Here is a 27697-nt window from a genome sequence, read left to right as displayed (position 1 = left end):
GAGAACCTGGCCTTTCAGGGTCGGAAGGAATCTCCTGGCTGCACCTGGTACTTGAGAGGGTCCCTTCAGACCTAGACATAACATCCCAACCTGCTGGTTCCCTAAAGCCTACCAGGACATGAGATGTCCACTGAGATGCCACCTCCCTCTCTGGGACTCCCACTTAATGGCCCTGAATTTTCACCACTGGGTCACATGGCATAGGCTTGTCTCTTCTCCACAGCACTCCTGCATTTGTTGCAGGATCCCTGCTTGCCCCTCAGAGCCTTTGCCTCTCCTGGATAAGCAGAATGGACCCTGTCCAGGGATTCCCAATCTCCTCGGCTGGCCAACTTGCTTCAGTCTTCCAGGTAACCCTTTTATTCAGCCATCTGTGGGCCAGGTGGAAGTTTGCAGGAAAGTAGGAACATAGCCCACATTAAGCCAGGGAGCAGAGCAGGGGACAATGGGAGACAGCTGGATGCCAGAGCCCAGCAGGGTTCTGCTGTCCTCCTGGTGGAGGACAACTGCCCTGCCCATGACAGCAGTAATTTGTGGGTTCCTATAGAAGGGAAAGCCTGGAAGCAGCAGCTCTCTTCCAGAGCTAATGATCTCTCAGCCTAGGTGTTAGTCATAAAGGCCCACCTGCCCACTGGTGTGGAGTGGGCAAGTTCAGTCCCCAGTAGAGACTGGATGTCAAGGTCAAACTACTTTCTTCAGGTCAGTGGCAAGAGTGCCTGGGAGTAAATCCCGGAGGCCCTCTACCCTCGGGCAGAAAATCAGGGTGGGGCCAGGAAGCTAGGCCTTATAGGGGACAAGTAAATGGAGAAAGAGTAACCCCCACCTCCTCTACAGGAGTCAGGAGGCCCCTGTCGGCTGGTTTCCTTAGAAGGCCTGGGAATTCCTGAAGCTCCACTAAGGAAAGACAAATGTGAGAAGAGACTCTGGTCTACCCTGGAGACTGCAGGCGTGGTTTTCCTGGCCTGGTCAATGGCCTTTCCACTCACTGCCATTAGCCAAGAAGTAAAGGGCCTCAGTACTGGGTGTGTGTGTGTGGGGGGGGGGCACGGGGGCAGTGCAGAGACCAGGGCACACGCCACCTAGAGATTCCACAGATACCTGGAAATGTTGACCAGGCCAGTCTCCAGCTCCCAGTACCATACCCAAACTGCAGCCACTTCTCTCAGGGACACAATACAAGCCCTGACACCTAATGTTTTTTATTCACATCACTCTTCCTTGAACCCTCACTAGGCATCCTCCTCTATTTGTGGCCACAGTAGCACTGCCTGTCCTGAAAACCCAGGGCACAGTCATGGAGGGTGGCCCCTGGAAGCTTCTCTGACATTCTTAAATGTAGGGTACACACTCTCCAGACCCCACCTCAATTCTGCAGGCTCTCCTGGCTCTGTAACTGCTTCCTCTCAACCCCCCCTCTTCTAACTGCTCCAACAGCTGCGTGGGCGGCACTTCCAGAGCTCCCCACCCTGGCTACACTTCCTTGGTCACCAAAGCATAGAACCTAACCCAGCCCTGACTCAGAGGGCTGCAAGACGGAGCACAGATCCAGAGGGCCCTAGGATCCCACTATTTGTCTCTCTCCCAAACCACAGAGGAGGCTGCTCCCTGGGAACTTCTGAAGGGACAGGTGGAGACTCAGAATCCCCACTGTTCCTGTGTCTCCCTCCTGGCAGGGGTGGGAAGTAAAGGTGTTCACACTGTTTAGGGTGAGACCAAAGAGAAGAGGGAGGGGTCAGGGCCTAGATCTTGTAGTTGCTGATATCACCAAAAAGCCCAAACCATGTTATATCACATGGGTGGCAGGGGTGGGGTGGGGTGGGGGAACAAGTGAGCTGCCTATGAAGTGTCTCAAATGGACCAAAGAGAACAAAACAACTCCAGCCTGGCTGCTGGCCTGTGGAAGTCCCATTGGTCACCCTCCTACCTGTCTCCACAGGCCAGTGTTGTAGTACCCCAGGGCAGACTGAAGCATTCCCAGTCCTTGGGCCCCTCCCTGAACTGCTCTAATTCCAATCAGCTTCCTCTGGAATTTGGCAGCCTTGGCCCTAACCCTTCCACGCTAGAACATCCCTTTTGCATGGTGTGTTTTGCTTTAAAAAGGAGAGGGGAGGGGGAAAAAAAGCCCATTTTCCTGCCAAGTCCTGGGTGTGAGCAAAGTGCAAAGTTAAAATTAAACTGAAAATTTGTACTTTGGGTTTAGACTCTCCCAGTTCCACCGGTGATTTAAAAATATCCAAACGTGGTTACTCTTTGTAGCCCAACAACTGGAACTATTCTGCTGGTATGGGAATTTTCAACCCCACAAGACCCGCCACTTCACTGCTCAAGTGGTGATACCCAGAAAGAGCCTCACATTCACATTCTGCCCTCAAGAGATGTCCATGAAGGGGCACTGAAGATTCCCAGGTCAGACAGACTATCCTGGTTCCCGCATTTCTTGAAAAACTGTCCCCAAAGCACTGGCCTCAGTCATTCCCCACCAGTGGGAGCTGAAACTTCCATGATAAACACAAACATTATTACTCTAAAGGAACAACTTGTTTGTTTCAAAACTCTGAAGTCCTTTTGACCTTTCCTCTCCACTTCCAACATTGCAGCCATGGTCACTGTCACCTCAAGTTACTTCAACACTGCTTTTGCCTCCAACTGAGGTCTCTGTGACCTCGGAATCAGCTATAGTTAGGAGGCTGGAGGCCAAGGACTCCATGGGCTGACTGACCCTATCTCTGTCCCCAAAACCTTAAGCTTTTGCCTGTTAGAAAGGGGATGACATCTGTTAAATTATAAAACACAAACTCTAACCTAGAAAATATACCTTGTTTTTCAATGCCTCAGAAACATTCACGTTCCTAAACATGACCTACAAGCCCCCTCCCCTTCCTCTAATCCCCACACTCCTCACCCCTCACCCTGCACTACAAATCTAGTTCAAGTCCCCTCCCCAGGAAGCCTTCCTTGTATCCAGCTCTGGGCGTCCTGGGGCTCTGAGGGCAGCTGCTACATGAATCATTTAATCGTGTATTAAGCATCTGATCCTCCTAGAGGTCAGGGACTGTCCTTCTCCGTAATCAGCCTAGCAGGGAGCGGACACCAGAGCAACTGCCTCACAAATGTCCTCTTTATTGTGCCAGGCACAATACTAGGTACCAGGAAAACCAAGAGAGGCAAACTGCCACGGGACCTGCAGCGTAGCCAGCGGAATAAGCATTGGATAAGCCCTACCTCTGATAAACAGCAGCAGCTTTGGGGTGTTTACTTTGTGCCCCTGAAAGGCAGGGCAGCTGTGTTTGCTCCCAACTTGACCCAGTATATGGGCCTCTAGGCCTCTCCACACAGGGTGTTCCTGCAACATTGTTGGTTGAGGGGACACAGAGCCGATGGTGAGCCAAGGTTGGGGTCCTTGCCAGCAAGGTTTGGTGACTGGCAAGGAAGAGACAGTCAGCCAGTAAACAATTCCAGCCCAGGGTGCCAGGTAGCAGGACTGAGGCTGAGACAGAGTGCATGCTCCAAATGTCTCCACTAGAGAAGACAGAAAGCCAGAGACGGCCAAGAGGCACCCAGAAAACCCAAGAAAGTGGATGTATTACCTCACAGCCAGGACAGGCTCCATAAATCAGAGGCCCAGTGCAAAATGAAAATGTGGGTCCCTTGTTTAGAAAATCATGAAGAATTCTAAGGTAGTAACAACAGCAGCTCTTGCAGCACAGGTCACATAGCTGTGAAGCTGGCACTGATTAAAATGGACAGCTTGGGCCTAAAAACAGAGCTCTCTAAAGAGCAGAACCAGAGAAAAGGAAGCTCAGAGTAAGAACTGTCCGGTATGCTTCCAGTACTTCCTGAGGCAATAGGGAGATGTGGGGAAAAGGCAGGCAGGCTCTAGAGTCAGGCAGACCTGGCTCAAGCCCAGATTTTCTACTTACTAGCCCATCTCACCTCCCTGAGCTTCCAATTTTCCTCTAATGACTACAATGCCCATCACCTTGGACTGGATTAAATGAAATGATGTACTTAGAACATTCCAGTTTGAAAAAAGCTATTTGCCTTCCCCTTTATCCACTGCCTTCTCTACTGTATGTAGTCAAGACATGGCAGTGAGAATAAGGGCAGGCTATAGATGCATATCATCCACCTGCCTGCAGAAATTCCTCTGAAAAACATGGGGCCTCCTAACCTGTTGGGGAACCAAGGCAGCATGCTCAGAAACATACTCCTCTTGATTTTCACACCTACATATGGTTTTGTTTGGTTTCAACTTGTCAGTCCCTGAGCAATTTAGTTTCCAGGTTCCAGTCTTTGCACAGCAGAGAAGACTCAAATCAAATTGACCCTGTGTTTTTGGTGCTCATGGTTTTAAATAGGTCAGCTTCTAAATGGGCCATCCCCTGTTGCAGATCCCATTTCTAGCTAGAAGGCCAAATTATTTAACACAGCTATAACAGATGTGATTTTGTTGTTTTAACCATAAAATCTATAGTTTTGTTTCAGAGCAAGAATGGCAAAACCTGAAGAAAATAAGTCAGGTCTGTTGGGGTGGGGGTATTAAGGCTCTTTGAGAAAAGTTAGACATTTTGAAAGCTACAAAGCTAGGGATCATCTAGGCCAGTGGCTTTCTAACCACCACCCCACAGCAAGAAATACACTATGTACTCAGTGCACACATTTTGGGAATATAGACATATACACCTGAAACAAAGTTACAATTACTTTTTTCTATTAAAAGAACTTTGGGGTCTGGGGTTGTGGCTCAATGGTAGAGCATGAGGCACTGGATTCAATCCTCAGCACCACATAAATGTAAAATAAAGATATTGTGTCCACCTAAAACAAAACAAAAAAAGGAACATGGGGTAGGGGAGTTTTGGGAATGTGGCTCAGTGGTACAGCACTTGCCTGGCATGCATGAAGCCTTGGACTTGATTACCAGCATTGCAAAACAAGACAAAAACACGACCCGATTTGCAAAACATTGGTTCCGCTCAGATCACTTTTTCCCAGAAGCAGCAGTAAGGTCCAGAGTTGCACCCAGTGCCCCAGACCCCACAGCCGGGTGATTTTTTTTCCTTTCTTTTCTTTTCTTTCTTTTTTCACTATAACACACATGGCCACCCTGGATTAGAAATTGCAGTCCCTAGTGGAAAGCCGTGGAATTGACGGATCACCCAGGAAGCTTCCCAGCTTCTGCTAACAAGAGGAGGCTATTCTGCAGCCTCCATGGTAGCCAAGCTTTAGGTCTCCACACTTCTCAAAGATCTTTCAAAATCTTAACTAGGGGCAGGGCCCCACGCTACTTTAAAAACAAACAAAAATCTCTCCAAGAAAAAAGCATCCGTGTCCCTGATTTTTTTGTTGTTGTTCCTACAATAGAGCTAGGAAGGCAGCGAGGAGCACATGGCGCAGAAAGTGGTGACGCCATCCTGATTATTTTCGGGAGCCCAGGAACGCGAGCCCAGGGCGCCGCAGCGGTAATTAAGCTGTCGGCCAGGCCGGCTCATAGGCTGAGCCGCGGCGGGGGGAGGGCCCACATTAACATAAACCCTGTGACTCGCTCGTGCACAGTCACCACCGCCACCGGGAACTGGAATTCGCTCCTCTCTCCTCCCCAGGGCGTGGGGAGGACTTGGCTTCGGCTTTGCCTGAGCAGAGGGAGCTGGTTCCACTGCGAAAGCTCCATCCAGTTAAAGATAGGCTGGCGCAGTATTGATCCCAGTAGTTGTAGGACCTCACTTTATGCCCGTTAAGGCACCGTTGCTGAGCCTCACCCCCTACGTGGTACTTTTGTAGCTTTCCTCCCCTTAAACCTCATTTCAGCCAATCTAGATGATGCTACTTCACTGACCTGATGGGTACCACCTCCTGTGGGAAGCCTTCCCCAACTGCCCAGCCTCTGCAGTTCCTGCCTAATTTAAGAGCCTGTACAGGAAAACCTTTCTAGAGTTACAGGAAAAGGGCCCAGAGGGCAGTTTGGGGGCTTTGAAGAAGAGGAGGGGGCCTGGGTTCTGAATTTGCTGGGGGAGGGGGATGTAATGAGGAGACAGGGCTCAGGAACAGACAAGTGGCCTCTCCTCCCTTCCTATCTTGGGGGGGGGGGGTGCCAGAATACCAGATGAGGCAAGAATACACCCAACTAGTCTGAGCAGGGATGTGTGTGTAAGTGAATAGGCAAGCAAGCAGAGAAGGAAAGGGGGACAAGTAGCACTCAGGTACACTGCAAAGGATGCTTCTCAAGCAGTCTGATGACCTGCCTCTAGTCTCCTCTCTGTGCCACTAGTTTGCTGTGTGCCCTTGTGAAGTCACCACACTCTCTGGGCTTCTGTCTGGTCTCTAGCCCATATACTGGACAATGGAGCTTGAATAGAGATGAGGCCACTTTTAGTTCCAAAATTTCTGTGGGTCCAAATACTTTGAATCTATGAGTGTCCACTTCACATCAAACTCAGTCCCCAAAGGAGGTGATTTCAAGGGCCAACGAACCCAGAGCTGGTATCCTGGGTGATTAAAAAAAAAAAAAGTAGGATTCCCATGCCCCTCCCATCCATTAATGCCCCCTCATAAAAACATGGCACCCCCTCCCCAGGCAGTCAGTCTCTTCTCAGCTCTCTGTTAGCACAGTCAACAGGAATAACACTCCTTCCACCCTCCCAGGCAAATTGCCAGTTGCCCACCAAGTGCCCTGATAAATGCTACAAGGCCATTCTTTCTTCCTTCTCTCTAAACACAGCCTTACTAAGGTTTCAGGTCTCAGAGTCCCCGCAGGTCCTCTGCCCAGAGGAGCTGGCTCTCGGTAATGGCTTACTGAGCGGTAACACGGAACAAGCCAGTCAGGCTGGAGGAAGGGTCAAGGTGCAGGTGGGCAGGGGCCCTGCAGAACCATCCAGCTTCTAGAAAACCAACACTTTTTTCCACTTTCTGAGGCAAAGCAGCCCACTAAAACAACTCTTAAGTAAGTCAACTGCTCCAGTGACTGATCAGGTTGGCACTAGCTCCAGAAACCAGATGAGGACATTTAAGCAGAGCTGGGCTGGGCCCACTTGTGGACTATAGAAACTAACTGCTGAGGAAATCCCACTACAGACCTTGGGACCCAGGGCCTAGGGTCTCTGCCTTGTTTAGATTGTGACTGCAAAACAGAAGTGAACTCATTTCCCCAGTTGTAATACTCAGCTGGCAATTCCATTGTTGTTCAGCTCAGCCCACAGTGGCTATGAAGGCACCAAGCCATTCAGACTCAGAGGCAGGACACTTCTCACAGCTTTGCTGTGTGCATTTGCCCCATTTCTATTTGGCTTTTTTTTTTTTTGGGGGGGGGGGTCAGTGCTAGAGGTAGAACCCTGGGCCTCATACATGCCATGCAACACTCTACCACTGAGCCAAACACTCCCAGGCCCTCCAGTTGGCTCCACCCGGCCCCCCTCCACCCCTACTGGGAATTGAACACTTTTACCACTGAGTCACATTCTCAGCACTTTTCATTTTTTTACTTTGAGACAGGGTCTCTTAAAATACAGAGGCTGGCCTTCAACTTGCAAGGCTCCTGTCTCAGCCTCTGGAATTGCTGGGATTACAGGCATGTGACCATGCCCAGCCCCAACTGGCTTTTAAAAAATGTTTCGAAATGGGCTCATTGCCACTCCAGTAATCCCAGATACTTGGGAGACTGAGGCAAGAGAATCACAAATTCAAAGCCAGCCTCAGCAACTTAGTGAGACTGTCTCAAAATAAAATAAATAAATAAATAAATAAGGGCTGGGGATGTGGCTCAGTGATTAAGGGCTCCTGGGTTCGATCCCATGATACAAAAAAAAAAAAAAAAAATTTTTTTTTTTCAAATAACTAAAGAATCCCATCAGTGCTACCTCTAGGGACTGCTGTGCTTGATCCAGCCCTGAGCAATTGATGAAGTTGGGTGAAAACAAGCAATGGTTCACCCAAGCTTAGAGTGGCCACTGAAGTCAAACTCCTAGCCTAAGGCCCACATCCCAAAGTTGTAGCCTCTCCTGATGAACTAACTCCTCTAAGAAAGAGTCAACACAGGAGGCAAATACAAAGGGCTGCCAGGGAAGGACCCTAGTTGAGTGCAGCCCTCCATCCAGCCTCAGCCCCCAGGGGGTTAAGAGTACAAAGAGGCAGGGAAGCCCAAATGACCTCAGAATCAAAACCTCCTTGAACTTGGCTCTTCCTTCCTAGCCACCTCTACCCCAAATGACACTAACCTCAGCAATGACAGAAGCAGAGCAAATTTCTTGACATTGAAGCCCTAGTGTCCAAACACGAATGGGAAACCGCTGATTTGGGCAGAAATGGGAACCAATCTCGCAGAACCTAAGACTGGGGCTGAAAGTTCTTTCCTCCAAGACGACAAAACAAAGTAGCCCAGGGTTACAAATAAGAAGCAATTTAATCTTAGTTTTTTTCTCCCTCAGACAAATGTAAAATGCACAACTTGCCTAAGTTTGTAAAGTCAGGGGCTTATGGTAAAATATTGGTGATAGAAGTGCAAAAAATTCTGGAAGTAAATATTAGTTCCATATTTCTATTAACTAGAAGGGGAATAAGTTAAGCAATACATTGAAGGAGAGCAAGAAAACAATGTGGAGGTGGCGGAGAGGGAGAGACTGACATTAAGACAGGCAGGGAAAAAAAAAAAGGAAGAAAAGGAAACAGTTACAGGTTTTGCCTAAGTTCTAGAGTTCCACCTGTTCCCCTGGGTTTTGGTGATACAACTAGATTTATTCTCTCTTTTTAATAGAATACAGATTGAGTTAATTGTTCACAGGTCTACCACTGCTTTAATCTCAAAGTGCTAAAAAACAAAACAGGAGGAGAAAAAAAAAAAACCTTACAATTTTTGACTCTTGAATTTTAAGAGTCTGGGAAGGGCTAGATGACTGTAGAAATGGCCCTAAGTTGTCCTTATTAACAGCTCCTGAGGAGGCCTCTGCCATGGCAGCCAGGAAGGTCATCCTAGACTGTGTTGACAGAAACAAGTGGGATGGACAGGTTCCTTGGTCCATCCCACTCTGCACTGATGAGCCCAAACTTTAAATTCTGAAACTTGAAGAGCAAACTTGAAGAAGGTAACCAGGGTGGAAAAGCAATTTCAATTAACGAACAATTGAAGGAACTAGTGATGTGTAGGTCAGAGGGAGGGGGAGACCATGACAGTTATCTTTCCCCAACTATTTGAAGGAGTGTCATGTGCAAACAGAGGTATATTTAAGTTTTCTGCATTACTCCAACAGTTCCATTAATCAATGTGCAGGATTTATAAAGGGGTAGGTTTCTGCCTAATGTAAAACCTAAGAGGGTCTTTTGATCACAGTGGCTGTCTCATGAAGAATGAGCTGTTCTGAAAACTGGTGAACTCCCTGGTCCTGTAAACATGAACCAGAGGCTGCTAAATGACTGTCTGCAAAGCATTATGCATAAACAGTGCTGAACAATTATCACATGAAATGATATTATATAATGAAGCTCTGCAAAGAGACAGTCCTGGGTCTTTTCCCTTTTTTTAAAAAAAATATTTCTCCTAGTTGCGGATGGACACAATAGCTTTATTTTATTACATTTTTTTTTAAAGTGGTGCTGAGAATCGAACCCAGTGCTTCACTGGTGCTAGGCAAGAGCTCCACCATTGAGCTACAACCCCAGCCCCTCTTTTCACCTCTTAAACTGCTAGGATTTGATTCTCTCCTCTTAAAGCAACCTTACTTGCTTGGCCCAAAGGCTCAATTTACGCATTCAACAAGCTGTGTGGAGTAGCCATTATATGCCAGGCACTGAGCTAGGCATTAGAGATACAAAACAAACTAGGCTTCTGCCTTCATAGGTTTATATTCTAGTGGGAGCACCAGATAATAAATAAGTTAATGTAAATAATATTAATATTATAATATTAATGCTACAAAGAAAGAAAATGGGAGAAAAGCAAATGTGACAAGAGATAACAGAGAAAAGGGTGACCAGGAAAGGCCTATTCAAGGCAAGGTTTCTGCAGAGACTTGAACCCAAATGAATATCTGGGAAGGGGAAAGGAAGAGCCACCACACAGACTCTGAGCAGGAAGCGCACTTGTCCCTATTTGGGAAGAGCTAGGAAGCCAGGTAGCTGTAACAAAACTTGAGGACGGAAGGAAAGGAGACAGTAGCAAGAGACTGAGGTATGGAAAAGGGTGCTGTCTGCAACACACCCACAGCACATTCCACAAGCACGTGGTAGAGCAGGGGATCCATAGGCAACAGAAGACAGAATTGTTTGGACCACCACAAAGGAAATTACCCAAGATTTCCTTTGCCTTGCCCTAAAGTGGGGTGGGGGGGTGGGGGGGGGATGAAAGAACTGTTTCCATCCCATGCTTCTAGGTAGAAATGGGCCTAAGCTATACACTTGGGAAAATCCTTATGGAAGAATGTTTTAATTTTGTGTAGGCACCTGTGAAGAAATTAGAAAACATGGTTTGGTTCCAGGCTTTACCACTTAGGAACCACTTAGGTGTCTTTGGCCAAGACTTCACTGAAACCAGTTTCTTCACCTATAAAATGGGAAGAACCCACACCAACCCCACATCTCCATGGGACCAGATGGGTATGAAACCACCTGGTAAGCTTGCTGTCCTGGAGGTTACCAGAATAAATTTTATGAGTGTATTCCTTACTCAGGAATTTGCAACCCGGAAAGCAGAGACCAGGTATTAAACAACACCAATTCCCCCATATTGCCTTGCACTTAGCTTTCAGTGAATGTTTGCTGAATTGAAAAGCATTAAAAATAACCTGGGACAATGTTCCACCATTTTTTCTTCCTGTTACACACAGCCACACTACTCCAGAAGCCCCTCTTCACTGTATCCTTCACTTTCAGAGAAGAATCAACTGAGCCATATCAAGGCAGTATGTTCAGGGGACAAACCCCCAGAAATGGGAATGGGGACAAGGTCTGACACCTCTGGGTCAGCTCCTTGCTCAAACATCCCAAGAGTGCCAGACTAGATCAATAGAAGGGACCACAGATCTGCCTAGGACATGGCCAGGAGTATTCTGGGAAAGCCCATGAGAGCCAGGGAAATACACAGGGTATACACAACATTCCTTTCCAGATTAAGATGACTTGATCTGGTCCAAAGTCCAGAAAATTAAGTAGAATAGCTAATTCAAAGTCACTTTTGTGTTTTGTTGTTTCCCTTTTTTTTTTTAACTGAGGTTTTTAAATCAGAAAGTACAAGCAGATATGGAGTTAATGGTTGAGCCCAGTAAGGGCAGTGACTATAATCTTATATTAACACATGTCTGCAAGTGATCTGTTTGGGGGGCTGAGGGAGGAGGACCATAAGTTCTAAGCCAGACTAGGCAATTTAGCAATACTCTGGCTTAAAATAAAAAGGGTTGGGGATGTAGCTCAGTGGTAAAGTGCACCTGAACCCATTCTCCAGTACTGAAGTGGGGAGGGGATGAGGAGGAAGATAAAGAGGAAGAGGTAGAAATAGAGGAGGGAGAAGAGGAAGTAGCATCAGCAGAGATGATGATGACTACATACAGTTATTCCTCTCTGCTATCCCATTCTTTGTTGGCCCGGTTAACAACTTACTGAGCCAAAGTTTGTTCATACATGACATGCACAAGCAATACAGAATCTTTTTTCTCTTTTTACCCAACCAACATATCATACTGATCTTTACTGGTTGTGTTCCATTGTGTGGATGTGCCATCATTCTTCTCATCCAGTCCCTTATGATGGGTATTTGGGTTATTTCTATTTTTTATTATAATAAATAATTTGCAATGTAGGTAAACTGGAGCATGTCATTTTGCACTCACCCAGATTACTGAAAGAAGTGCTGAAATCAGATCGCACTTCTGATTATAGGATGAAGTCCTAATGGGCTTACCACTGCTCACCTGTGTGGATAAATAAGTCAACCTCCCTTCATTCATTAAATGCTACTCAGAACTTACCAAATACCAGGTATGACTCCAGGTTCTGGGGATACAATGATGAAGATGTCCTTGTCTTTTGCCCCCAGAGTGTCTGTCCCATCTGGGAGGGATAATCAAAGGGACCTTTATAATACACAAAGGCAGTCTGCTGGGCCTTGAAAGCTATTTAGCCTCTGGGCTTGTCTCCCTGTCTCAAAACCTAGGGGTTTTCTAATGGATCAAAAAAGTAATGATTGCCAAGTACTAGCATGCAGGTACCAGGCAAAACTCATTTTAGGTGCTCAATAAGAGGTTCCATTCCACAATAAAACATTTTTTTTTTAAACCAGAAATTTTGGCTCGACATGCTTCACTTTCCTAGGAAAACAAAGGTAGCAGATTTGGATGTAGATGAGAAAGAAATAGAAGTCAAGAATCTAGAGTATTTGCATATATCACCCAGTAGCTGGGAGGAGATTTGGTGATCAGAGCGAAGGTTCCAGATTCCATGCGTTATCCCTGAGGCTGAAAACCTGGTTTTGCACTCCAGCATAGTTCCTCAGTACATGACTCTGGGGTAGTTACTCAACCTTTCTGAGCCTCAGCTCTCTCTCATTTGCTCAATGGGAACAATCTTACTCATCCTGCATCATTTCTATATAAATTAAATAAGAATATGTTACCTGGCACAAAGGAACAGAACAGTCAAAAACAAACAAAACACATACTGGGAAGCAGTGCCCTCATGAACTTCAACCAGAGCCCCCTTTTCACAGTCTCAAGGTGGGCTGCTACTAGATGTGAACCCATCAGCCAACCATGGCTCATCCAGCTCCTTGGAAGAGGTGGGTCAACAGTCATACGTGTGATCTCTACCTAACGATGAGCAGCTTGTTTCGCCCCCTAAAATAAGCCCTGGGCCTGAGTTCTGCCTCACAAATTCTAGGATCAGAGGCATTGGTAAGTTTTTATCCAGTCTACCCAAAGCACCTGGACCCCCAAACCAGGGCTGGAGGACAGAAAAGGTCCAAGTGAATCAAAAACGCAGTGGGTGCAAGTGGCACATGTCTATAATCCCAACAAGCTCGGGAGGCTGAGGCAGTAGGATCATGAGTTCAAAGCCAGCCTCAGCAAAATCAGATGCTAAGCAACTCAGTGAGACCCTGTCTCAAATCTACTGTTGTTAATAAATGCAATTTAGAAGTCCAAATTGTTTAAAGCATGAGTCCCAAGAGGATAATAAAAGACATTCTGGGATGACGAGGCAGAGGTCAGTGCCTAAGGTTGATGAGCAGAGTTCTGGCCAACTGTTACAACTTCTCCCTGTTTTGCATCCTATTAATGGTCTCATGAGTTCACATTTTAATCTTGCTGGACCTCAGCTTGCTCAATGGGAAGATGGTACTTCTAGATAGGTATTTTAAGGTTCTGGCTAACAGCAATGCAAGCCCACCTTAGGTTACCAATACTGCTCAAATCTCAGGCCCCCAGAAGCTTTCCTGGATAGTCATATTCTGTAATCTTCATAGTACTTACGGCACCACCACCTTGTTTGGTGATTTACTGGATGCTTCCTCCAAAGAAGGGAGGGCCCAAGTGGGCAGCAGAGGTGATGTGCTTATCTAGTTCACTGCTATATCTAGAACAGAATCCACTACACAGCAAGCATTCAATCAATGTTTGTAAACAATGAATGAAAAGAGTTAGCCAAGGCTGGGGGTCAGCCAGAAAGGTAGGATTTTAATTCTTACCTGAATTTACCATCTAGATAACTCTGGTCAAGCTATGCAGCCCTCTGCAGTATTTTCTATTTGAAAAAACCATCCCTATGACCCTAGTTTATCAGTCACTCCCTGTTCCTCATCAGGACATCCAGGTCCATAATAAGCCTCCCGTGCTAACATGACACTAAATCCAATTCAAGTCTGCTTTCTAGTATGGTGGGCACCTCTCAGACCAAGAGCCACACTTCACTGGAGCCTATGGCTACTGATCAAACTTAGAGGCACATCCTCATTTCCACATGTGACTGTGTCCTGACAATGATCACACTTGCCATTAGAATTGGCAGAAGGTTCCTGAGTACCCACATAGGCCAAACACTTGCAATGAATTAAGTACCCTGTAGCTTTAAGAGGACAAGCAGCATTCCATTTCAGCTGCTGCTACCCCTACCCACAACAGCAGAACCAGAGGGCTCTCCTCTAGAGGAAACCTCTCTAGATTCACAGACTAGTTCTCAACCAAGACGCATAAAGTCATGTTTGCAGAGCTGCAAACTAGACAGGGGCTCAGAGGAGCAGAATCGCTCATTATGGCTTCAGGCCAACCTTTGCAGACAGGCTTCATCAGGCCTACCAGAGACAGCTAGGAGGCGTCAGAGTACATACAGCCCACTCTTCTAGAGTACACCCAAACTCCACAGCGGGGAAACATGCAAAAGTGGAAGGAATGCCTAAGAGGCCATCCTGGCCAGTTCCTTTCCGTCCACATAGAACAGGCCCCTGAGCCAGAATAAACAGGCCCTTCCCACAGGTAAGCAGGTGGGAAGCCTGAGAAACAACTCTGTAGTCACCAGAGCACTTCTTTGTTCCCAGCTGTGGAATAGTAACCCAGGGCTCCACATACCCTCAATGTGCCCTCTGGCTAGAATACAAAGAGACATTGATTGACCAGGTCAAGAGAAAGGAACCACAAACACACACCCAAATGAGGTGCTACTGGAATTAGCTAAGGAGATTGCTGCTGCATGACCTGGACACCACCTGATAGGTTGGCTGAGTCCCTTTCTCCTGGTGGGTCCAGGAGGGCTTCATGGAAAAGGAACCTCTTAGAGCCCTTTGAAAGACTGGAAGTCACAGACCCAGAGTTTGGCAGCCAGACCAGGAGTGGAGAGGCAGGAGGGCCGATGCCATAGGACAACAGCACAGAAAGACAAGTCAGGCAGAGGATGTGCCACCTCCAGGGAAGCTCTGGGGAAGAGGACACCAGCAGCTTGCCTAATGTTCCTCCAGTCCCACTTCAACAAAAGCTGAGGGCTCTATCCTCTGCCCAGGCTTCCCACTTGCTTTAAAAGCCACAACTCCTTACAACAACTCCTGGAGAAAAAGCATTACTGTTATTTACAATTGTATAAAGGTAACAACCAAGGCTCAGATCTGCCAGTAACCTCAAACTCAGCAGTCCTAGGGCACTACCCACTACACCTGATGGCCTTCCTGCTCCATAAAAGGCCCACTGCCTCTCAAACCCTTCAGACTGAGGACGGGCCAAGTCCAATTGATTACACTTCCAGCCACAGTTTGAGGAAATAGGGGTACATGAGAGATTGTAAGTGCAGTTGAGTAGACGTGTGAGGGGGGAGATTCTGTGTGCCCTGTGTGGCATGGGGGGACAGGCCAAGGAGTTGACTCCTGCATCCTAGCAGGTTAAACCTTGGACCTTTCTCTATTTGCTTGCTCCACTTCCTCTTCTTTTACATGGATTTAGTATAATTCTTCCTACCTGCTGTGAAGTTCTGCACCCTCCCTCCACGTGGAGGTTTCCAAATGTGCTTTAGAGTCCTCTTTTGAGCTTTCTAAAAATACACACACTGGGGTACCACCTGGAAACAGATTCAGTAGTTGGGGCAGAGCCTGGGAATCTCTTCAAATGCTTCCCTGGTGGCTCTAATGTAGAGCTAGGGTTGAAATCTGCTTTACTAACCACACACCCTTCCTTCCTCCTGTTTATCACTCCAACTCCTACATGGGAACCAGATAATATCAAGCCTGTGCAATCTATTCCTGTCATGTCCTTCTCTCACTTGTACTGAACTCAAACAATTAAATTTGCTACACAGATACTTTAGTAGAGTAGTCCATTTAAGTAGAATCCCTGCCTCATTCTGGATGCTGGTGCCCAGGCTGTGCACAGGCTACGGCTGATAAATAGGTCAGTGGAAGTGGTTCCCTCACTCTCTTATTCTTCCCCTCACAATCATACTGCTTTGCCTGCCAGGAAAGCCAATCATAAATGGTAAGGTGAGAGCTAGTTACATAAGGTGGGGATGAGTCCCTCCCCTAGAGGCAAGAGCCCTCTAAATTTACTATCATAGGTCCTTGCCTCCACTCTCCTGCTATCCCTCCTACACAAACTCTCATCCCCTCCAACCCTTCTCATAATGTCTGCAGAAGGTAGCAGAATCCAGAAATCCAGACCTGAGCACAGCAGGGCTGGCAGGTCTCTCCCCTCCTGAGCTTCACTATGCCCCTCTCCCAACTCTCCTAGCCCAGCAGATCCTGCTGCGTCCTACTTATGCCCAGACTCAAGTAGAAAAAAGCTACCCATGTACTCTATCAGCTCTGAGCTGGGAAGGGATTTGGGCATACTGGATGAGGCATTTCTTAGGAAAGCAGGTTTCAATTTTCCATGAGAAGGATGTCCCAGGCTGGGAGGGGAAGGGTGTAAGGCCAGTGGGAAGTCTGCGGAGCAGACTGATATCTTTGAAATAGCTGCAGCAGCAGGGAGAAAAGGAGTTGCAGCTGAATCTCAAGTGGCAACTACCCTGGATACAGTACTGGGGCTGCTCCAGTTGTCTGGATGCTCTAGCTATCCCCAGATCTAGGAACAACAGCACACCAACCATTAAACTGCTCCCAGGGAAATATAACTTCCTGCAAATTTGAATCTCCAGCTTACAACCTCTTTTCCCAGGGGAACAAATGTTACCTTTTAATATAATGTGCCTGTTGATAATGTAAAAAATTTTAAATGAATGCCAACTAAGGTTTCTAGCAGAACAGACTGTAACAATAACAGCCAGCATTTCCTGAGTGCTTACAGTGTACCAGACTGTTGATCAGTATTATAACACCCTCATCTTATAGAGACAAAAAGGGAAGGTGCTACGAGGTGAAGGGACTTGCCCAAACATCCCAGGTAGAAGTGGGGGAGACAGGATGTACACCTAGGCAATATCCCCGCTACAATCCTCTGACTTGGTGCTACAAAGTGTGGGGGGCCCTCAAGAAACCTCCATAGTGAAGGACACACTTAAGAATGGGGGACAAGAGGGGATGAACATACAGGAGGGTGTGGGGGGATATGGTTGGCTGAGGGCCACTAGCACAACCAAGAATATTGGAAGGCATCTGTCTGTTGTAGGAAGCTACAATGATTCCTTATTCTGTGACTATTTGGGGTGGGAAAGAGCTAGAAGTAAGGAGAAGAGGGGACCAAGAGATGGGCTGGTTTAAAGTAAGGGAGATTTCACAAGACTGCTATAAAAAAACACTCTCTTCCCCAAACTAAATCAACAATATCTAAGAATACCTTAATATCCATCTTTTAAATATCTTTCAACAGTAACAGGGTATGAAATAATCAATTTATGCACCAAACCAGCACATTTTCTTTTTAATGCTGTATATGCATGTTAGTGCTAAACATATGTTATTATTAGGATCAAGATTTGGATGCTACTGATCTAATTCAACACCCCCACTTTAGATGTGGAGAAAACAAGAGGTTGAAGAACTTGTCCAACTTAGTTAATAGCAAAGCTGAAAACAGCACTCAAGTCTTTAATAGTTCTCTGGTAATTTCCTCACCAAACCGGAATCTCCAAAAGTAAATACCTCTGGGAAACACAGCCTGGACTTTAATCCACATCAGAGTAATAGTAGAGTAAGCTGATCTTTTAGATCTGCTCCCTGGAGCAAGTTTTGGTAAAGGAAATGATAGGAAAAAGCAGGGGGCAGTCATGAAGCTAAAATAAAATCAATTTGGGGAAAAACACATGGATTGCAGGGCACGGTACAAAGCAGGGATTAGAGTCAGGAAAAAAGACATTTTTACCTTATTTAGGACTTTGAATTACCAATACCATCAGGACAACTGCTTCTATACAAGAAGGCTACTATCATGTCTTGGAAGGTGGCTCAGGGCCATGGGTGCTTTGCTCATCTAGCTTCAACCAATTTTATTAAATTGAATAACAGACGCCTTCACAAATCTCCATCCCTGCCAGACTCTTTAATGAAAACATCATTGTTGGGCATTTAGTATTTGCCAAATAGTTACATTCCAATGTAACATAAGATTCTGAGTCAGCTCCACATTTCTCTACCTGCCTGTGAAAGGGAGGCAATGTTGCTGTGTGCTAGGTACTGGTGGAACATAGGTCCCCAAGATCAGAACGCTAGCTAGTCCTGCAGGGGTCAGCAGGCCACAATGGAGATGTAGTAGCAAAAGTCTCTAATAGTGCCCCTTCTGCACACCAAAGTGAGGAGCTGCCTCTTAAACGAAGTCAGGCCAAAGTAGTACCAAGTTCATTCAACCAAGGCCCAATCTCCACTGAGCAATAGCTCTTGGTTCTTTTCTGAAATGACTACACCAAGACAGAGAGGACAGAATAGCAAGCAGACATCTCATGAGTGTTGTGCGCAATTTCCAGAAAAAAAATCAACAGCCCCAAGACTAGAAGAAAATTACCTTGAGAGGCTGGTGGTGCAGCAGCAGCACAAGAGAGGAAACTGGGTCTGTGTTTTGCCAAAGTACAGGATGCCCTTACTGGAATGAGGATGTGTCCCCTTGAATTTACTTCCACCTCCCCTCAGCCTGGCCATCTTCTATCCATTCCTTCTCAGTACCTCAGGCACAAGAGGCTGGTGGGAAAAATAAGGGCTCTGAAACCCAAGCTAGGATCCCAAGATGACTTGTGGTTTTCAGCAATCTCTGACCTGAGTCTGATGCCAGCCACTGGGCCTCAAACCTCGAATCTTTGCAGTGCAAAGTTCCTTCCACCTGTCTCTGGGAATCTTGACAAAGAGTGGTACTTGGACAACTTCTCATCCTACGGAGGTCTTGGATCAAGAACTAAGCTCAAACTAACTCAGGGCACATACAAAAGGTATTGGAAAGATCCACATATGACATTCCATATGTTTAAAGAAACAAGCACCAGATCCCTGGGGTCACCCCCTCAATCTATTAAGCCAGATTTCTGCAAAGGGCTAGATAACAAACTTAATCAGGAAGCAAAATTAAAAAGACTATACACAGGCACTTTTATAACAAGAGTGAAAACAAATTTCCACAATTCCTTTATTGATAAAATTCAAAATATATTAGATACAATTTTTTTGGGGGGAGGGCACAGTTCTGCTAATGAGACAGGTACAACTGGGAGGGTAGATAACATTTTGGTTAACTGGGACTCAAAGTCAGTGCTCCTTATCATAAAACTGATTACAATGTTTACATGTACAAATTATTCTTAGCTCATGGCAGTTATTAAACCAGGCAGCTCAGCTGTGGTTTGGTGACCCCATGGTAAACCTACATCCAGGGGTAGAGTTTGGGGAAATCTGCATTTGCTCTCCAAATGATTCTGGTAATAGACAATGTTTGGGTCCCAAAGGACTACACAACCCTCAAAGTTGTTGTCCACCTAATCTCTGGTTTTATAGTGGAGAACCAAGCTCTGCTGTCTGCCACAATTTAACCTTTCCAAACCCTAGATGATTCATCCTGACAGCCAGATGATGCTGCACTGCTTGTCCTACCCTTAAGGAGTTGTTGGGAGTATTAAATGAGATGATCCATGAGGTGCTATTAGTATACTGTCCCAGATACTAAGGACATACCAATTCTGTTCATACATTACATGCAAGATCCCATAAAAGCCACTGCCTAAGAGTGGCTCCTACTTATCTTGTTACCTAAAATGTGTCCCCTGACACCTAAAATACCAGATTCATTTGAGCCTAAGTAAATGTGATGTGCTAAACCAATGGCTTCGCCTATGGTTGAACACCCCCTCATACCCAGCATCTAGAACCAGGAGACTACATGGTCTTCATTTCAATACCTCAGTAACAAGAAACTCACTCTTCATAAGGTGGCACCATTCCAAAGGTGGAGAAGAAAAAGCTCTTCCCCATAGTGCCTTACCACCCCCCCCACCACACACACACACAAAAGTAAAAAAACGGTGCTTCAAGGGAGGCTATAGAAGGTTGAGGCTGAGTACTGACTAGCTGACTTTGAATCCTGATTCTGACACTTATTAGTCACATGATAACTGCTCTCTGCTTCAATTTCCTTAAGCATAACGTAAAGATAACAAAGTATGTATCTCATAGTGCTGTTGTGGGGATAGATTAATTGCTACCTCTAATCCACTTAGCAATGTGTCAGACCCAGCAGGGGGGGGTATATAAACATAAGCTATTATTATTGTTCTTATTCTAAACTAAGAAGAAACCCAAGTTATGCCTCACTGCACCCCAATATCTTTCTGAGAATAACATTATCATATACTGAGCACCTACTGAGGGCTGGATCAAACCAATTTTGCCACTTAGTGATTAAACAGGATTACAATTCCCATTTTACAAGAAATCAAGCTTCAGAAAGGTGGGTAACTGCTCCTCCAACCTCAATGACAGGGGATTCAAACCCAGGTCTCTGCGGTTCCAAAGCCCAGCTTAATTTCATCATGGATCCTCCAGAATCAAACTGCCATCATCAACAGCACCAGTAACAAAATTCAACTGATCACAACTACAAGGAGATCTCAATTTTCTGCCTACGAATCCCAGATTAGCCTGCATACACTGGAGTTAATATCGAGCTACTTAGACCCAATTAGGCAGTCAGTATACAGTCAGCTTGGAAAACATCATGCGATGTACTCCAAAGGTCAAAGCTGGCTTCCAGGGCAGCTCCTGCCAGACACTGCCATGAAAGTTAGTAAGTATCTAGGCAGACATCAGAGTCTATGTTGCTTTTTTAAAAGTCTCAGAGACAACAGCATTGGAAGATATAAACTGCCTGGGCTTTAACAGCCAGAGAAAGGCAGTTTACTTTTTGCAAAACAAACCTTACTCTTCTTTCGGTTTAGGGTCATGTTTGGTATGGTAGCTAACTTCATTATCCCGGCAAAAATGAGGGGAGGAAAAACAGCGAGGGGGCTCTGCCAGCCGGTAGGGTGCTGCGACACCCACCTGAAACACGCAGCTGGACCTACCTTCCCGGAGAGCCCAGCCCCGGAGGGCGTTTCCCCAGCGCATCCCCAACACCTCGTCCCTCCCGGGTAAGAGGCTGCTTGCTGTCCTTGGCTTCAGTCAGGGCCACTAGAGTCGCGCGCTCAAAACCCTCCCGCCCGCCAAAAGAAACCTCATGTTTAATTTCCCCTCACCCTATCACTTCCGCTGAAGGAGCAAACGCCAGGACGATCGGTTCGTCCTCGAGGCCACATTTAACTACGTCTAGAACGCCTGCCTGCAGGAGGAACAGCGAAATACCAGGGAAGAGGGCGGGGGACAGGGAGCCCGACTGGGTGTGTGTGGTGGGGGGGCTCGGGAGAGGATCGTCGCAGGCTCCAGCAGACCTCAGGCCGTGGGCGGCTGGGGGGGGGTGGAAACCCCCAGAGGTGAGCAGAGCACAACCGGGGTCCCTGGAGCCAGCTCCCCAAGCCAGAGGCCGTCGGGGCAATGGCGCAAGACTCAGCTCCCCCCCCCCCCCAGCGACAACAGCCACGGTGACAAAATGGCAGCCCGGCGCCCGGCAGTCGTGCCACAGGCGCGCAGGGCCCTGGCGACTGCCCCCACCCCCCAATAACGCCTCGGCGTCCTCGAGCTCGGCCCCGGGCGGGCCTGGCCCTTAAAATACTAATCACAAATAAAACACCTGGAGCTCGGAGCCAGCTCGGGAAGCCGCAGGCCGCCGGCGCACCCTCCCGGCCCGCGCGCCCACCGCCCAGCCGCCGCTCCGCGCCGCAGGGAGCCGGAGCCCAAGCCCGCATTCCGAGCCCCGCGCCGCGCGCCGGCCGCGCCATGGGGGAGGGGCGGGGCGGCCGCGAGAGACCCGGGAAACATGGCTGCTCGTCCTAGTTCGGCGTCGCGGCGTGGCCACCAGCCCCCGGATCCGAGTTGGGAGAGGTGCCAAAGGTGGGTGTGTGGGGGTCCGGGTGGGAGCGCGGCGGGGAGGGGCGCAGGGGGCGCTCTCCGGGAGCTATTCGTCTTAAAAACGTTTATTTAAAAAAAAACAGTTCCTCCTCCCCCACCCCTTTTGTCCCTCTTTCGCGAGCTTTCTCTCCCTCCCCCCCCAAATGTGCAGAAAGTGCCCCCTCCCCCGCCGCCCGCGCCCCACCCCGCCTCGAGGCAGGGGGCAGGCGTGTGGGCCGGGGACTCGGAGGCGAGGGGGCGAAGCGTGAGAAATCGCTCCCAGTTCGGCGCGGAGCGCTCCCCTCCCCCAGCACACACTCGGGGAAGTTTAAAGAGCCGGTTCGACCCGCTTTCGACGTCGCTCCCAGTTGGCCAGCAGCGCTGGTCGGGTTGGTCCGGCCACCGCGCCTCCACACCCACCGGCCACGACCCCGGCCCCCTACTTGGCGCCCTTCCCCCTCCGCAGAGGGGGCTTCCGGAAAGTACGCGGGAAGACCGCAGCTCGAGCCCCCTCCCCCATCACCACACCCAGCCCCCAAAAGCTCGGGCCCGGGGTCCCAGCCGGGAAGAAGCGGGCCGCCGGCAAATTGTTCGCGGAAACTCCTGCCTTCTGTGGCGGCACCCCTTCCTCCCCGCCCTGCGCGCCATAAGGCACTCGCACGTCTACAGTCCACAGCTGCGTTATGATGGGGGTGGGGGGGACAAAAAGGATCTTGTTTTCAAAAGTCTCACTCAGGTTTGGGGGAGGAACTAGGGAAAAGAGGAAGCCAGGCCTGCCTTCGCCAAGGACTCGGTCTAACACGCTGAGGGCGACAAGTCGGTGCTGCCCGGACTCCCAACTCCGCGCAACCCCGGGCACCGAGGCTGGACGCGGGGTCTTCTTGCCTGCGCGCCCCAGGTGCCCCCGAGGGCCCAGAGGAGAGTCAGCTAGCGTCTCCGCCCCAGGCCCAGGGGTTTCCTCCGCTGAGCGCCAACTCGCAGAAAACACTGGTGTTTTAAGGGGAAGAGGGAAACAAACAAAAACGAGTGTTCAAGTCACCCAGCCTCACCTTCCTCCTCGGAGGTGGGCTTTCGCCCGAGCCTTCTAGTTCCCACCCGTGCAAGTTTCCTCGGGCCGGACTCCCGCCGCGGCCCAATCAATAACGGCGACGGGAGGGCAAACTCCCATCCTGAAGCTGCGCGTCTGCCATGCCCGCATAAATGTGGACCCAGTCAATACCCACCCCGGGCACCGGCTCTGGGCAGCTCGCGTCCTGACAAAGTTTCTCGTGCCCATTTATTAACCAAGTGCCGAATGGCTGCCAGGGAGCCCACCCGGGAGAAGGACTGGCCAGGGGCTAGTGCTGAGGGGCACCAGGGCCCAAAGGCTGGCATCTTAGGAGGGAGCTGGGCGAGGGGGACCGGGACGTAGCCTTTGGGCAACTTGCACTAACGATCGCTCGGGGTGGGGAGGCGCGGGGATTATCTGTGCCTTTGCACGTTCGAAAATCCCTCCCCCTCCCTCCAATTTATCCTCCCTTCGTTAGGAAAGGAAGAAACATCAGCATCTGGCCCAAAGGTGGGGTGGAAAGAGTGAGGGAGAAAGAGGAGGAGAGGAAGGAAGGCAGAGAAAGGGAGGGAGGGAGAGAAAGGGCGCGTTCACGAACACTACAAAGTTACAAATATGGCTCCCCCGTCTCTCGCCTCATCACTGCAAAGAAATGAAGACGCACTTTAAACTCGAGCCATTCCCAACTCCACTGCAGCCCCCTCCCCACGCGCTTTCCCTGGGGGCCCCGGCCCACATTTATCAGAAACTAAACTGGACTCGCGTAAACCCAAAACTTATTGTGTGCGCGAGCGAGGGAGAAAGGGAGGGGGCAGGCGCGGGAGGGGGCGGAAGGAGGGGATACATGTATAAAATATAACACCCCCCCTTTTTGTTGTTAAATCCAGGAGGCAGCCCCTCTCCTCCTCCTCCTTCCTCCTCCCTCGTTAATCTTTCCCCCAGACGAAGTCATGGGAGCAGGGAGCCCCAAGGGCTATTTCGCCCCATTCTCTCCGACCCAAACGCGTGCGCCTGCTGGCCCCCGATGGGTGCACACTCGCACGCACACACTCGAACCCACACTCGCACACGCGAGAGCACACGCACAGGTAGTCACACACCAAGGGCAGCGGCGGCGGCAGCCGGAACATGCTCGGATGGCATTGCAACCCCCAATCTTGCAATTCATTTGCAGTCGGACCCCCAAGCCTACACCTCCGGGTCGCCCTCCTCAAAAAAAAAAAAAAAGTGCCTTCCCCCAATACGCGCGCGCGCGCGTACACACACACACACATAACACATACACACACAAAGTAGGAGAATGGACCGACGGAGATATTTTTGGCAAATGCTCACATCAGAGGGCGTCCTGTTCCGCAGCTCTAAATGGATCCGTTTGTCCATGTCCATCTCTCGCGCTCTCTCTCTGCAGAGGATCCCGCGCCGGCGGAATTCAATCAATAAACCCCGAACCCACGGCCGCGCGTTTTAGGACTTTGAAGGCTCAACCAGCTCCGCTCGGTTCTCGAGCCCCCAGCACCCGCGGCGCACACTAACCTGATCACTATGGAGGCGGGATCTGCGGCTTCGCGGATGAGGGGCAGCAGCTTGAGCCAATCGCTGCTGAGAGTCTCCGGGCAACAGCCAGTTGTGGCGGCATGGGGGGGGGAAGGGCCCAATGGGCGGGCTGCGCAGCCGGCCAGGGAGGCTCAGCCATTTGGTTGTGGTGCCGGAGACGGACCCCTTTAGGTTTCGGGGCGGCTGAGGAGCGCGGCGGCTGCTCGGTGGCTGAGCCAGCGGGGTGGGCGGAATGGCGGGGGAAGGGAAGGTGATTGCACTTCGAGGGCTCCGCTGCCCGGTCTCGCCTATCCGCCGCCACCTCAGTGTTTGGCCGGGGGCGGGGCCGCAGGTGCATTATACAGGGGGAGGCGCGGCCGGAGGGGTCGGGTTAGGGTCCCCGCCCGGCTGAGGGCTTGGTGGGCTGCCCTGGGCCTGCCCGCGCTGTAGGCGGGAGCTGCGGAAGGAGGCGGGCGGAGTGAGGTCTGGGGGCAGCTGGCGGGCTGATGAAAGGCCCAGGAAAGAGGGGGAGGGGTCAAGGGTGCAGTGGGGGAGGGGCTGGTCGTCTTCAGGGTCCGGCGGGTCTAGCTGGAGGAGTGTGGCTGATCCCACTCCGCAGAGACCTACCCCACGGGTGCAGCTTACAGCCCGCGCACCCCTTCCCCCCGCCCCCCGTCCTCGTCCTGGTCGCCGCCATCGCCGCCTCTTGAATAAATAAGTAAATAAGAGCAAGATGCTTCCACCTTTGGGTGACTTACCGTTCAGTCTTGACCCTCTCTCCGCCGAGGGCATTTAATTTCGTTGTCAGATAAGGCCAGCTTAAAAGGAGTGGTCACCAAAGTCACTCAGGATCTCGTTTAGGCAAAAATGAATGAAGACCACAGATTAAGAACTGTTGCTGAATGTATGGAATATTAAAAAGGAGAAAAGGAAGGTGCTAGTAATTCTTAGTTTTATGGGCTTCATAGGTCTAGTGAAAGGGAACGGCGCACAGTTTATTCTAATAGTCCACCTGAGTCATTTGGTTCCATCTGAGTTGCCAAGGAGACTCTTAATTGGAGTATTTTCTCCAGGTTTTTCGGTTTACCATTTTTTTTTGTGTGTGGGGGGGGGGTTGCTTTGTTTTTTAAATCACCTTACGCTTTAGGAAACTTTAAAGTCCTAATTTCCTTTAGGTTGCCAGCTTCTTAATGGCCAACCCTAGGACCTGGTTTGTGTGCTAAATTGGCTGCCTGTGCTGTTAATAAATCACGGGGATTGTTATCAACAAGGACAGATAACATCTTTACCTTCTTATGCCATACAACTGTTATTTTAGTGTCTTTCTACAGGTCTACACTTTCCCTACACACCGAGGTACTTTTTTCTTTTTAGACACATTGTGTTTAATTTTCAGGATCATGGGTTCAAGGGAGAGATAAACGTGTACGTATGTATGCATGTTACAAATTTAAAATATGGTTACATAACACTGATATAGTGTCGATCTCAAACAAAAAGTTTAGGAGGAAATAAAGAGCTACAGAACATAAATAAAACAGAATCCTTACACTGGGGAAGAATCTGTAGTAATAATTGCAAGCTGATGAAACTGCAACTAAGCATTTTATTCAGTAAATTCAGGTAAAATAATGAATTTGAAAATTGACAAATGTTTGAGTAGCCGGGAAATGCAAAATAAAAATTAAAAGTCATTGTTTTATTTCATCTAAGTATAAATAGGATGATTTATTGGATTAGCTGACATCCTCAGATATTGTTAATTTTGATGAAGGCTATTTGTGTAGTTGGAAATTTTTAATTGTATTCGCTTCTTTTAAAACAAGAGGGAATTACTTCTTTGCCATTGAGTCAGTTGTTGTTTCTGGATATGATGTTTAAGATGGTTTTAATGACAGAGCTCTTCATCAGAAACACTTTAAGTCAATATAGTGTGTGAAATCCCTACAATACAAGAATCCTAAAGTTTTTTCAGGATAAATGCTCATCTTCAACCTAAACTTTTAATCACAGTTGAGACCACACTGCTGGCAACATGATGTGAGACAGTGCCTTTCCAGAGGAGTAATCCCTTTAAAGCCAACCAATCAAGTGCAGAGATGTGCAGGCTTCCAGCATTGCTAAACCGAAGCAAAGAGCTCACATTGGTGTACCAGGAGTGAAGAGAATGACTTGGAAGCCCAAACCCTCATTAAGAACATTGTATGGAAACAAAATTGTAAAAAATATCATAAACTGATCACCAAATCAAAATATTAAATCTAACTTGTTTTAGAAGCATTTTTATACATTTTGATAACAGCTTTTGTATTAGTGTTAGAAAATTTGAAAGAAGGCTTCCTTAAATGTCAATCATCACAGAAGCTGAACCGTCAAAAGTATTTTTTGCCTCAGGAGGCTGAGGCAGGAGGATTGTGAGTTCAAAGTCGGCCTCAGTAAAAGCAAAGCACTAAGCAACTGAGACCCTGTGTCTAAATAAAATACAAAATAAGGATGGGGTTGTGGCTCAGTGGTCAAGTGCTTCTGATCAAGTTCCCACCTACCCACCCCCTGCCACAAAATTATTTTTTTGAGTACTGACCATTTTCCAACATATTTTGAAAAAAAGAAATTTTCTTGTTTATTCCTAAGAAAGTTTTAATATGTTTTTTGTCTATTTTTTATTATCAGAAGGAAATAGTAATATAGCTTAGCTAAAGTTAACTGATTATCCTACAAGACTTGACTAAAGAAAAAAAAGTGCTCTTAAATTTACAGTTTTTAAATTAAATTTTATTGCATACTATGGTAGTCAACAAATGTCCTGAGTGAGTCTGCATTTTAAAAAATATAGTAAGAAAAGAAGCCCTATATCAAGGAATCTTGGTAGAATTTTGATATGTAATAGGAACAGGTGGAGTTCCTCAATGAGTGACCCTATATAGATTATAGAAGGTTAGATTATAAAAGATATAGTCTCTAACTTCTGAAATGGCTTGATTTCCACTGAGGAGAATAAATGAGATACAATTCAAGATTTTAATCCCTAGAGAAAAAGATGGGTTTCAAGTAAGGAAATGTTCCAAAATATTTTCCATCAAGAATCATTCCAGACAAATGAGCAGCTCATTTTGTTCTCAAAGACACAAGCAATGTGTGTTCTTAGTCTCTTTTGATATGTGTTGAAAAGTACTCTTTTATAAATATGGACATTATTGCTACTGCCATTTTAGATGGTTTTCTCTTGTTTGGTCTCTAAAGATGGAGACCCTTTGGTTAGCAACTTTCTCATA

General features: G+C 47.9%; 1 protein-coding gene and 1 long non-coding RNA gene across 5 annotated transcripts in view; one reads left to right on the top strand and one right to left on the bottom strand.

Moving 5' to 3' along the window:
* Anp32a (acidic nuclear phosphoprotein 32 family member A) overlaps positions 1-24419 on the bottom strand; it is a 32598-nt gene extending 8179 nt beyond the window's left edge. For 2 of the 4 annotated variants that reach the window (XR_013438720.1, XM_040276408.2), the window contains exon 1: positions 23990-24034. Coding sequence is in view for 3 of the 4 variants with exons in the window: in XM_040276408.2 (XP_040132342.1) it covers positions 23990-24019 (30 nt within the window). In the remaining variant the exon portion in view is untranslated. Of the gene's footprint in view, positions 1-21093; positions 21169-23989; positions 24035-24224 lie in introns of those variants that run through there. The other 2 variants (XM_005316735.5, XM_013359195.4) reach the window with 2 other exon arrangements.
* Positions 21566-26705, top strand: LOC110598382 (uncharacterized). Its single transcript, XR_013438721.1, has 2 exons — positions 21566-21844; positions 26439-26705. It is a non-coding gene; the product is annotated as an uncharacterized LOC110598382 (long non-coding RNA).
* The last annotated feature ends 992 nt before the right edge of the window (positions 26706-27697 follow it).

This window comes from Ictidomys tridecemlineatus, chromosome 5, assembly GCF_052094955.1.
Source record: "Ictidomys tridecemlineatus isolate mIctTri1 chromosome 5, mIctTri1.hap1, whole genome shotgun sequence".
In the NCBI taxonomy this organism is placed as follows: domain Eukaryota; kingdom Metazoa; phylum Chordata; class Mammalia; order Rodentia; family Sciuridae; genus Ictidomys; species Ictidomys tridecemlineatus.
The sequence above is the reverse complement of the archived record's forward strand: the minus strand, read 5'-3'. Positions and strand labels throughout refer to the sequence as shown.